The 13,130-nt window shown below is 38.9% G+C and overlaps 1 protein-coding gene across 1 annotated transcript in view; it reads left to right on the top strand.

Moving 5' to 3' along the window:
• LOC122788885 (pulmonary surfactant-associated protein D-like) overlaps positions 1-13,130 on the top strand; it is a 440,824-nt gene that overhangs the window by 427,161 nt on the left and 533 nt on the right. Inside the window, exon 7 of the mRNA XM_044055828.1 lies at positions 12,448-13,130. This exon is cut by the window's right edge and continues 533 nt beyond it. Within this exon, the coding sequence (XP_043911763.1) occupies positions 12,448-12,827 (380 nt within the window). The 3' untranslated portion in view covers positions 12,828-13,130. The remainder of the gene's footprint in view (positions 1-12,447) is intronic.

Below are 13,130 nucleotides of genomic sequence, written 5' to 3'. Positions count from 1 at the left end.
ATTGCTAGTCACCCTCGTTTTGTAGCTTGTTCCATGTTTTGCAGCTGTACATCACTGTATGAGGTGTGACCTGGTAGTGTTAGGGTGCTGATGTGGGCTTTGACCCAGTTTTCTATTACAGCACTGATATCTACATTCTCTATACTGTGTGCGTTTACACTGCATGCATCTTGCTGTTTATACTTCTGGCATTTGGTAGCATTACATCCTATCCCTTGTGGTACCTATGAAGGTGGGTTCGTGTTTTTGTGGTTCATGATTGGTGAGGGTGGATGTTAGTCAGGGTCCTCAGGTGTGCATATGGTACATGGTGTTACATTACTTAACACATGGCATTCATGCCTCAGGTGGTGCTGCAGGGCTGCCTCTGTCGGATGCACATACTACACTCCCTGTACATGTTTGGAAGCAGGTTGTGTCATGTTAGGCGTCCCTGTTACTATATGAGTGAGTCAGAGGGGGTATCAGTCCCAGTGTTCCTACTGAGCCAGTGTATGTGCTATGCATTGCCTCTTTGCCAAGGCCAGGGCATACTGGGCATGCCTCCTTCTGTCTACTGGGGCAAGGTCAGGTTGTTCCTCCTCCGAGTCACCCTCTGCCTGTGGTGGCCTTGGCAATGGTGGGGGTATGTTTGGCCCAGCCCTATGCTGGTCCTGCTGCAGCTGTTTCCACAGGATCATATTATGTAGCATAGCGCATATCATGATCATTTGGGTACATGTAGTTGGTGTGTACTGCAAGGCTCCACCAGATGTGTCCAGACACCGGGACTGTGACTTGAGCAGCCCAAACACACGCTCTATGACATTACGTGTTTGTGCGTGTGCCTCATTTTGGTGTTCCTGTTCACGTGTGTGTGCATTTCTGATGGGTGTCATCAGCCACGGCTCAAGTGCATAACCTGCATCCCCCACTAGGTGTCCGTGTTTGAAGTCCCCACTGGCAAATGATTGGTACAGCTGCGTCAGATGCCAGACGTGGGAATCGTGGTAGCTCCCAGGACAGCCAGCACACACATTCATTATTATGCCCTGGGCATCACACATGACCTGGCAGTTGATGGAGGGGAATCCCTTGCGGTTAATATAGGCTCTACCCCGCTCACCGGCTGGTGCTTTGATGCGTATGTACGTGCAGTCTATTGCACCCAGTACCTCAGGGTATCCCGCTATTTGCTGGAAGAGACGCATATTGCTGGCCAATACCTCACGGGCATTGGGGAAATATACATGATCACCGACATGTGCTGACATGGCATCCAGGAACTGGTGCAGTACCCTGGAGGCTGATGCCTGTGATATCCCCATCATATCACCAGTTGGTCTCTGGAAAGTACCTGTTGCTAGTATTCTTAGGCCAACACATACCTTGGTTTCCACTGGGATGGGTTCCCCTCTGTTGGTTCTGTGTGTGAGACGTGGCCTGCACAGTTCAACAATTTGCTGCAGAAGGTCTCTGTCCACTCTGTAGTGCTCTACTATCTCCAGCTCATGTAACCCATGGTAGGTGACCCTGGGCCTGTATACTCTTCTCCTTCTCCTCACTCTGGGTTGTCTGTCAGCATCTGCATTGTCACCACCCTCAGCAATTCGCCTATGCCTGATTATAACAGCTATGGCAGCCCCTAGCATTTCTGCTCTGAGTTCAGCTTTTTCAGTTTTCAATTCTGATAGCTTACTCCTTTTTTGCAGTATCTCTTGAGAGAAACACCCTGCACTGCTGTTTGCAGTGTTTTAAGTGCTGGGTTGGGATTCTAGTCTGCCTGTGTAATTGCCTGCTTCTAATTGTTATCACCAATTAACTCCAGCAGTATCCTCTGGCAGCTTCCTTGTAATCTGGTTGTTTCCTTTTTCCTCTCTGTTTCCTCAAGGGGAGCAATGTGCACACCAGCATAAGCACGCTCACAGTGACTTAAACGTGCACACACATCCTTACACGGTTTGAACTGGGCTGTTTCATGGTAAAACGCGCGCACATTGCCTTACACACGTGCACGCCCGTGCAAACCGTTGTAAATGGTTTGCAACATGCTCCCACATGTTGAACCTGCCTTACACGCACGCACACGCGCGCATGCACATATATCAAGAAAGTTTGAGTGTAGGGATAGTGTGCACCCTCTATTTCTTGACTTTCCTAGTGTTCTGTTGGGACACACCTCTCTCCCTGATGTCTGTCTGTCATCTGTCACGTTACACTGCCCTCCAATGTGATACATTTATTTCTATCATTCCCCCCCGTGATGTCACCTACCTCTTACTCTATTCCTCCCCCTTCTGTAACTCTTACACTACCCGGAAAGTGCTCATTACCTATGTGGCAGTGTGATTCAGTATAGTAACCCTCATTTACATAGGATTGACTAGTAATGTTTAGTTACATCTCTTACACTGAGCTTCCCCCCCTTGGCAACCACTACACGGTGGCCATATTGTTTTTGGTCTGCTAGTCCCTGCATTGTCATTCCATGTAATACATAAAACCCACAATTGTGAGCTTATAAGCTTCGGTTTTTACTTTTGAGCAGCGCACCCCGTTTGCGTGGGTGTGCACTGCAGTTAAACATCAAAATCCCCCGAAAAAAAAAAAGTTATTTTAAATAATTTTGCATCACTTTTTAATGCCAATGGCCACATATTTGGCCATTGGCATGCTAGATGACACATATGCACCCTTTATTTGGAGCTGACATAGCTCCGTTGTCAATTTTGCAGAAATGTACTCAGTTGTCAGCTGAGTACATTTCTGCAGCTAAAACGTCCGTTACACAGACTGGTTTGGGCTTCCTGGATCGCTCAAATACCTCATTTGCATATCTTTGAGCTGCAAATGAGGTATTGAGCATTTCCACGCCCAGTCCGTGTAAGAGACATTTTAGCTGTCTCTTACACAGAGGTTTGGGCTGTTCCTGGATCGGGAGGCTTACACGGAGGCTTACACTACTCTTAAACTCCGTGTAAGCCTTCGTGAATCTGGCCCATTAACTTTTTATTTTCAGTTCAACCTTGATTTGGTATACCTTCAGACTTTATCCATTGCACAAGAACACTTTACTGTAAAGCTCACACTTATTTACAGATTAACAAGACTATATCTTCTCATATTGACATTAAGAATTGAAGTAGACAATACTGTTCAATGTCCCCATTCCTGTTTAATCTTTACATTGAACCCCTATTTTTACTTATTAGCCAGGAAACTTTTCACCATATACCAATTCTTTACAATACCAAAATTGCCTTTTCTGCATTTGTAGGTGGTATCAACTTATATTTTACTCTACCTAACTCTAATTTACTAAAAATTCTCAACTCTATAGATACAGTTTCAAAACTCTCAAATTATAAGTTAAACTTAAAGAAATATTCAGTTGTTCCAATTAACCCATCTTGCCAATTATTTATTTATCCATGTCCTATGTAAATCAAAGTAAATTGCTCTTTAAAATACTTGGGAATATTCTTCCAACAAGTTTCAAATCTATTTTATCAAAGTAATATCACAAAATTATGGGTAACTATTCAACAGGATATTATTAGATGGGGCAAACTTCAAGTCTGATTTTTGGCCTCAAAATGAACAACCTGCCAAGAATTTTACATGTTCTTAATGCCTCCAATGTGGTAGTGTATAATGAATTCTTTAAAAAGGCTACATTCCTCTCTCTCAAAATTGATATAGTCACCAAAATTAATCAGAATAGCCTATAAAAATATAGTATACCCTAAGGACAAAGGAGGTCTCATCCTCCATGATTTCAAACTATATTATGACATAATAAACACTAACTGAATATTAACAATCACTAATTATAGGTCAGATAAAAAAGATGGGCTCCAGCCTAGATTTAACTATTTTACAACTATGTAAAAACTTAGAAATTTAATCCCAAAACTTTCCCTTTTCTAAATAAAGAGAATTTGAAGAAGCTCAAACTAAATATATCTTTAAAAAATAAAATAACTAACTTGCAAAAGCTTTTTGAAACATTAAACTTATCTAGCATGTTCTCTACTTTACAGCCACATCTGAATCTTAATCTTAAACTTAACAGTAAAATGCTTAATCTAAATACATACCATCTCCTCAAAGAGAAACGTGTGCTAGACAGTTATCTTTTTAAGAACCAAACTATTACTCAGATGAGACACCCTCTCTGAATCTCCACAAAATCTACATCATTATCTTGAGACAAATTAGAGATATGTGTATAAACATTTTCGAAGCTCCTAAATATGACTGACATAAACACATGTAAAACAATATGGGACCTGCTGTTAATGAAGAAAAAGATAATCTCAAATGTATATACACTTATAATGTCTATCGGATTCCAAAAAGATGTCCTCTTCTCTAAGTACTGGACTGATTTAGATCCAACAATTTCAGCTGAACACATACGTTCTATTAAAATAACATCAAAATCCATTCCATTTAAAAACTTAGCGACACACAACTCATGATACTAAATAACACATATCTTTCTCCAGTTCTGTTAAACAAATTCTGTCCCTCAACTTCCCCATTTTGTACAAACTGTGACAATCAGAAGGCTGATTTACTTCACATTTGTTGGAACTGCCAATGTATTTACAAACTCTGGTGCTCATTAAAGTTCAAACTGCAAAAAATAGGATATGAAAAATCTACCCTTTTCTGGAAATTTGCTATTTTACATATCCCTCTCCAGGTTTATCAAGACTACAAACATGTATCTTAGTCACCTTATTTACCTTAATCAAATGTTACATTACTCTAAATTGAAAAGACAAATCCCTTATTACATGGATTGGTTTAAAAAAATGGTTGTCAAATATTTAATGGCCCATAAATATCTAATACATAGTCAAAAAGTACACCCTCTTTTCCTTGGTTATTAGAATATTCTGCTTAATCATATTCTACAATAAAGCACAACATTTATGTACTGGATCATTGAAATAGGCTTTGAAGCTACTTATATCCACTACAACATTTTCTGTCATTTTATTTTATACAACATTGGGGCAATAAAATAAGAAAAAATGCTTTCTTTATTTGCTATGTAATGGACTAAATATATTTGTTATTGTTAAGCAACAAGAAAACTCAAAAGCAGTGATTGTGTTCCAACTCCAAACCAAATCAAAGTTCCAAGCAAAACCTCAGCTGGTAACAGGCAGAAAGGCAAGCTCAACAGTTGTAAAGTCCACAAGTTTTATTAAAAGTGAGTGCTTTTGCAGTGTTCACCACCGCTTCATCAGACAAAAAAGTAAAGCAAATGAACTTCTTTTATACTAGAGTTCAGTATCAATTAATATAACAATGCAGAATCCTACTTGATCCTGCTTTTAAAGCAACAGTGTCTAAAAACTACACATAAAAAATAGTAAAAATACCAAGATGCAGAATAATACATTTATCTACTTTTATTTGCTTTCAGTACCAGTTTTAAGGGTACATAGTCATTCAGTCCCATTCCCCCTGTGCACTCCTAACCTTAAAATCCACAGTAGTTCTGCATTTTCAGTCATATTTACCAACCCCCCCCCCCCATACTCACATTCACAACTTGTAAAACTTGGAATACAAATGTATGCGTGTTGCCATTTGTTAGTGTGTGTTTTGCTAAAGCACTACAATCATTCCCTCTTCTCATGCAATACAAATGATCCCTCACTCTCTCTTTCAGTTTTCGGTTGGTTTTGCCTATATAAAATTTGAAACATGAAACACAGTGTGCTGTACAAATAACATTCTGTGTGTTGCAGTCTGCTAAAACCCTATGTTTCCATAAATGGCCTGTCTCTGGATGCTGAAAAAATATAGACTGGTCAATATAATCGCAGTATGCACACGCCTGACATTTACGTGTACCCCATTGCCTTTCCCCTAGATTATGATATACTCTAGGATAACATAAACGCTGTTTAAGATTCTTCTTATTTTTATACATGAAAGTAGGGTGCTGGCCTACCAGCTCTTTTACCTTCTTGTCAGTGTGTAGAATGTGCCAGTTACTTCTGACCACCTCCCTAATCCTATTCACCTCTATTGTATAGGTAATAACTATGGGCATTTTCACAGATCTACTTTCAGCATACTTAGCTGTATCATTTCGTTGTGAGAAATAGTGCTTGGCCCTCCCTCGTCTTTCCTTATTTACTACACTATATGCCTTATCAAGTTCTACAGGCCCATACCCTCTATCCTTAAAATCATCCCATAAATGGCATAGTCCATCCTGGAAGTCCTTGTCATTACAGGATAGACGTGAGGTCCTCATAGTCTGTCCCTTAATAATATTACTAAAAATGTGTTGTGGATACATACTATCTCTATGCAAATATGTGGGGCGATTACATTCTTTCCTATGAATACTGGTGGTTACACCAGTTCCTTGCTTGACTACAATTACATCCAAAAAGTCAATTTTACTCATGGATTTACTTAAGGTAAATTTAAGAAAGTTACTACCGGTGTTCAAATGTTGGGTATAAAGTTCTAAACTCTCTTCAACTCCCTGCCAACCTATAAAAAGATCATCCACATAACGTCAATATAGTATTATATGTGGATTCAAATTATTTAGAATGTGTTGGTGTTCCCATTCCATCATGACCAAGTTGGCATAGGAGGTCACATCGCTAATGCCCATGGCAACTCCTGTTTCTTGCCAGTGGCACTTGACTTTGAAGAAAAATATGTTATTCACTAGAACTAATTCCAAGAGTAAACAAAATAAATCCGCCTGTTTTGATTCAAATTTTCCTTATCTATCAGTTTAACAGAAGAATATGGAGATGTGAAGGGAATGAAAATGTTTTCATTTGGTGTCAAGGATGCACTTGTGCATACATGGGCACACTACTGAAGGGGTTGTTGGGGGAAGTGTTTCATTCTGATGTCAAGGATGTGCTTGAGCATATGTGAGTATAATACTAAAGGAGCATTTGGGGTAAATGGATCATTTTGGTGGTTGTGCATACTTGGACATGTTGTTGAAGGGATCGGCGAGGGAAGTGTTTCACTTTGATGCTTGTCCATGCTTGGACTTATTGCTGAAGAGATTGGTGGGGCAAGTGTTTCATTTCAGTGCTTGTGCATACTTGAACATAATACTGAAGGGATCAGCAGGGGCATTGTTTCATGCTGGTGCTTGTATATCTTGGGCAAACTATTGAAGTGATGGCTGGGGGCAAGTTCCTGGATCGTAACTCCGATTTGAATGGTGAAGCATCACATTTAACTAGATATGTGCGTACTGTGTGGATACTGGACTATGACTTGCAAGAACACCTCATTAGCATTTCTCATTTGCATTTCAATACACTTAAGGCCTTTTGCATAAGTATAAATGGCTGTTTTGAATCTCCCCTTTGTTATGCTCATTTGTAAACATCAGGGATGCCCCCATCGCATTTGTGCAAATGACTATGAATACCTGGCAGAATTTGTCTTACTTATCAATACATTATTGTATGTGAATTCTCAGAGATCTGGAAAGAGGCCACTGTTGTGCTAGAAATATCAGATTGATAACGATTAGTCACGTGATTTATCAACTATCACTTACAAGTTAAGAAAACATTGAATACTAAGTCGTACTAAATCTGATTTACATAATAAGAATGTATAGGATATCCATCAGCTGGAGTTTTTAAATCAAAGATTAACATTTACCTTCATTCATTATTTCATAGAGTGTTCATAGTGCCATGGAGCAGAGTGCCCTGCAAAATGTAATTTAAATAGATTTGAGTCAAGCCATTGAATGTATAACCCATTATATATTGTACAATAACAAAAGATAATTAGAATGAGTCTAAGCAAAAATATATTACTAAACAGAATAGCCAGCTGGTTGCAGGAACATGCAGAGAGACTAAGAGTAAGTTATATGTGTGGAATGGATGTTTAACTCATCTGGTTCAGCATTGCAGTCTGTGCCCTTTAATTTGGGTTGGAATTGTTTATATTATTATGAAAACATTGCATAATGGTTTGTAGATAATATATTTTATATCTACATTCTGATCACATTCTCCTGATCATTCCTCTGTGGCCTTCATTGGCCCATTCCTTCTTTTCCACTCTATCACTGGAACATGTCAGGAAGAGGAAGCAGAGAGGCTGGATATATAGACAACCTCTATCATTTTCTTGTTCCACTACAGCCCCCCACACACACACACACACACACACACACTGGCTGGCAGAAGTGGTGCAATGAATGGTTATGGGTGTGCTCATTCATAAATTGAAAATGCTTGACTGCGTGTATATAGTCCTCAGCCTAGCTTACACCTCAGAGTCCCTGTACAGGGACCTACCCCTGGTAGTGCTTGTGCAGTAGGACTGTATCAGACTCCCTCCCACTAGAAGGGGTGAGCCATTTTCAGCTGGTCACTCCCACCCTTCCCCAGCTGGCCCCCCCATGACCCAAGCTGCTAATGGAGTCTGGATCTTTAAGGGGTACAGTGAGTGCTCAGTCTATCTACACCACAGGATTGTTTGCGGACAATATTTCCATAATTACAATGGCATTTAAATAAAAGGATAAATAATGAATCCCAGCTGTTCTGAGGGAGCTTTATTACTAGCTGAAATTGAGTGGAATACAATTTAAACAAGGAAATCTGGATACATAAATTATGACTATAAGACCTGATCTGCCACCATAAAATAAGTAGTGACAGAAACCTGTGCAGTAAAAAAATGGCATGAGCTGGGAAGTCACTGTTAATGGCAGACTTCATAATAAGGGCATGTTAAACTTTTGAAATTTTATTAATAGACTGACTGACTGAATTTTCAGATCCCTTTATTCCAGAAATGCATACCAATTAAAGTATTACTATTCACCAACTCAGTAGGCAAAACTTGGAATATGCTACCTGCTGAACTTACTCTTCAATCCTCCTTAACCCAGTTAAAAAAAAAAGCCTCAAACTACACTTCCAACAGCATCGGCAGTGTTCCTGCTTAAACCTTGACTAATCACCACCTGCTGTTCCTGCAAATACTCCCTAAGCATTTCATTTTTATGCTCTAATTAGCCCATAACTCCATGCATTATTGTCTGAAATTGAAGCCACATGATTTTGATTTTGTCTACTATGTTTTATCCATGTTTGCCACCCTACTGAAAACTGCATATTATACTTTTCTCTAAATGTTTCTATTGTTCCTAATGTATTTATACTCTGCTTTCTGGAGCGTTTCTCCCTGGGCATCTGCTGAAAATGGACATATATCCAGTCGGACTTTCCTGGTAAACAAATGTAAAATAAATAAATATAGCAATTTTAAAATATAAGACTTAAATATTGTCACTACATGCCATGTTCCTAGGACACATAAACAAAAGATACAGAGAAGAATTGCTAAACAGCCTGTAGTAGAATACTTAAGACAATTGTCAAGATTCACAAACAGAGTCCATACCTTTGAAGTGCAGGGTACTATACCTCTCAAATGTCCAGATTTTTGTCTTATATTTTTGGTCTTTTTTCTCATAAAATTGCAGTTTTCTGGCTAATCATTGGCAAATCATTGAGGATTGAAGTCAGCAAATATTGAAAGACATTTGAATTTCAGATGTCATACCTTTCAAAAAAATCATGCTAATGCAAAACCTGTTATTCTATTAACTTTCTAAGTTTGTAAGAGCAATATTTAAAAAGTGTCCCTATTTTGGGTCTTTGTCCCCCATTATTTATGGGTTGTCCAAATTTCCTACTCTAAGAAGTTGAGAGATGTGCTACTATGCAAGTATAAAAGCATGATAAAGCACAATCCAATTATTAAACACTGCAGATGCCAAAGAGCTGTTATGAGAACATGGAAGCGCACATGGCTGAGGTATGCAAATTGGCATTATTTGCTATTGATTCATCATTTGCTGTAGATTTATGCATAAATATTGGAGCACAATTTCAAGAAAATATATCACATATGCAAGCTATAGAGCATGCAATAAAGAAACTTGCAATGACTTACTGTTACTTGTTCAAATCATCTAATTTCAAGAAAGACAGTTCAGTGGCATAGATGGATAATGTCCTCAGTCCTCACTATGATGCAAATTATACAATATAATCTAAAACCTCAGGTGTCCAATGGTGTTGGTCAGGAAAGATGAGTATGACCAGACACCACAGGCTTACCTATCCTGAGGAGAGTGAGGTAACGCTGACTCATCACATGGGTGACAAATGGCAGGAATATTTGAGTTCATAGTTTGTTTAGTTCGCACTACCATGGTGCACTTACACTAAGGAACCAAAGGGAAGCTAGCATGCAAAGGTACACCTCCAAGGAGAGGAGATGCTCCCATGGGAAGTAGGTAGACTGTGTAGACCAGATTATCCCTACCAACTGACATTCATTGGGAAATAGAAGGCTTATGGGAATTCACACACAGGTATGAATGGACCATAAGGCTGTAACCTAGGCTGGGAATAACTGGCTCCTGTACTCTCAGAACAAATGGTGTGAATGGGGTGAAGGTAGAGGAGTGATCAAACAAAGTCCCGGTGAAGGGAATTAAAAAAAAAAATCCAATGTCTTCAAGTCATGTTTGCTTGAACATGGCTTGAATATGCTTGTGTGTTTGTTTATTTATTCCTATTTCATTGTTCACTTTTCACTAGAGTAAGATCACTAGTGCTCGCATTGTAGTGAGCTGTGAATATTGTGAAGTTGCACACATTAGAGAAAAAGTGTGAGAGGTATTTCTTTCCCTGTTAGTGGTCACTATTTCTTCAAGCTGCAGGGACCTCAGTGTAAGAATAATACGATGAGTTTTGGGAGGTATAGGATGGCTTGTCCCCTGCAAAAATGCTTTATTTTAGTGGCCCCAGTAGCTTTTAAAATACCAAGACTTGAGTCCACACATTGCATGTACATACGTACAATGCTTTTAGTTATAAGCTAAGGTGATTGAACTGACATGTTGAGAGGTTTTGAGTAAGAAAACGTTATTGGATCCAGCATTTCAGTTGGCAAATTAATATACTGGACTGCAACCCAGAGATCATTGTGAATATACTCACCATAGCACTAGATTGCAACCCACCGATCATTGTGAATATACTCACCACAGTACTACACCACAACCCACCGATCATTGTGAATATACTAACCACAGCACTAAACTACAATCCATCGATCATAGTGAATATGCTCACCACAGCACTAGACCACAACCCACCAATCATTGTGAATATGCTCACCACAGCAGCTGTGCAACAGTTACAGGGTTAAGCAAGCAGCAGCAGCAACACAGTTCCTACAGAATGGATGGAACCATGAACCACAATGAACTTGCTGCATGATATGTGGAGGACCTCTGGGTAGAAGGAGGCAGGGATGGGGCCAATGCCTGTGCAAATAAGGGTGTGCACTGCAGTAGAGGGAAGCAGGGAAGGGGACATTGTCTGTGCAAATAAGGGTGTAAACTTCAGTTACTTTCAATAACTAGCACACTTCAAAGGCCTGCAGGAGGCATGCCTGGAACCTCCCAAGCCTTTGTCACTAGAAGGTGGAACATCAACAACATCATGTACAATTACAAACATCTAGGTCAGAATGTCACCAAAAGCATCCATACCAAGACAGGAATAAGTACAGTAATCAGGGTGACAGACTACAGTTGCACTGCCATCTGTGTACCAAAATGTGATTATATTTGTACACATGTGAGACTGCATGGCTACCACTCTGTGAGTATAAAGTTTGTCAGTGACCATGCAGGAAAGATTCATGATGTGTGGACAATGTACACTGGTGCATGTTACAATGCACACATATGATACATTAGGATCCTGTATTAATAACAGTGTCTGGACAAATAGCTACTGCAGAGGATTTTTAATTACTATATGTCTTTATTGGGAATATCCAGTGCAAAACAGTCAAACTAGTATTGTTTTAACAACTCAAGTGAAAAGGAAAGCACTAACACTGGTCAGGGGATTGAACCCAGCACCTTACCACCAGAAAAAAAAAAAAAACATAATGCTGTTTCTGTGAAACCCATGAAAGTAAATGCTGAATGATATTAGTTTGCTAGAAGAATGTGGGTCATAAAAGCCTCTCTTTTTCTGGTAAGGTGAGGTATTTCATATTTATTTACAAACAATATTCAGAATGCTAGTATAATCAGAAACTAGAGAATGCGAGCATTAAAATAACAATGTAATTACTCTGTTAGGAAAGCTCTCAATGTATTTATGTACAGATGATGTAAAAGGAATGTTGAGAAGTAACTTAATTTTTAAATTGGATCATAATTGCTGATGTCACATGGCTCATTTTAGAGGTCACCCAGAAGCTACTCTCCACTTGATTGACTAGATTAGGGTTGTGCTGTAGGAAGCAGGGATTGGGAAAACAAATGCAGATCTTCAGTATGAATATCTTAACTTTTATAATTGTATTTAAACAGAATATGTCTTGTCTTAGTTTTGCAGTTACTACGTAATAGCTGGAAAGTTGGAGACAAAACATTTGTTACTGCAGGAACGACCACTAACATTTTAACTGCCAAGTCAGAATGCTCTCTTGCTGGCTATCGACTTGCTGCTCCAAAGACAGAAGCTGAAAATGCGCTTATGGAAAAAATTGTGAAGAAGTATGAGACGGAGGCATGGCTTGCACTTTCAGATGAAAAAATAGAAGGCAAATTTGTATATTTAGATGGCAAACCAATAAGTTATTCAAACTGGCGTCAAGGTGAACCAAACGATAAACATCGTGCTGAAGATTGTGTGCAAATGCTAACTACAGGAAAGTGGAATGACTGTATATGTGCACAGCAAGGTCTTGTTATCTGTGAGACTTAAACCTATACATATCACTGGAACAATATCATTCTTGTTAATTCTTCATTAAAATGGAAATTAGGTCTTGACTATTACACTGGAAAGTATAGCATTCTGTAGTTTAATGTGTTTTACATGAGTCTAATGATAGTAGTATATATGCCTATTTGTAAGGGTTACTGCCATAACTTTATATGATTTAAGAAACTTTATTTCCATTCTTTCCCCCTTCTGCAGTCTTTTAGCGTGTACATCTAGCTTATTTCTGATGTAAATTATTGCATGTTATATATAATGCTGAAATATTTGTTAAAATTATGAACA

Source organism: Protopterus annectens, chromosome 14.part0 (genome assembly GCF_019279795.1).
Source record: "Protopterus annectens isolate FY-2018-M chromosome 14.part0, PAN1.0, whole genome shotgun sequence".
In the NCBI taxonomy this organism is placed as follows: Eukaryota; Metazoa; Chordata; order Ceratodontiformes; family Protopteridae; genus Protopterus; species Protopterus annectens.
The sequence above is the reverse complement of the archived record's forward strand: the minus strand, read 5'-3'. Positions and strand labels throughout refer to the sequence as shown.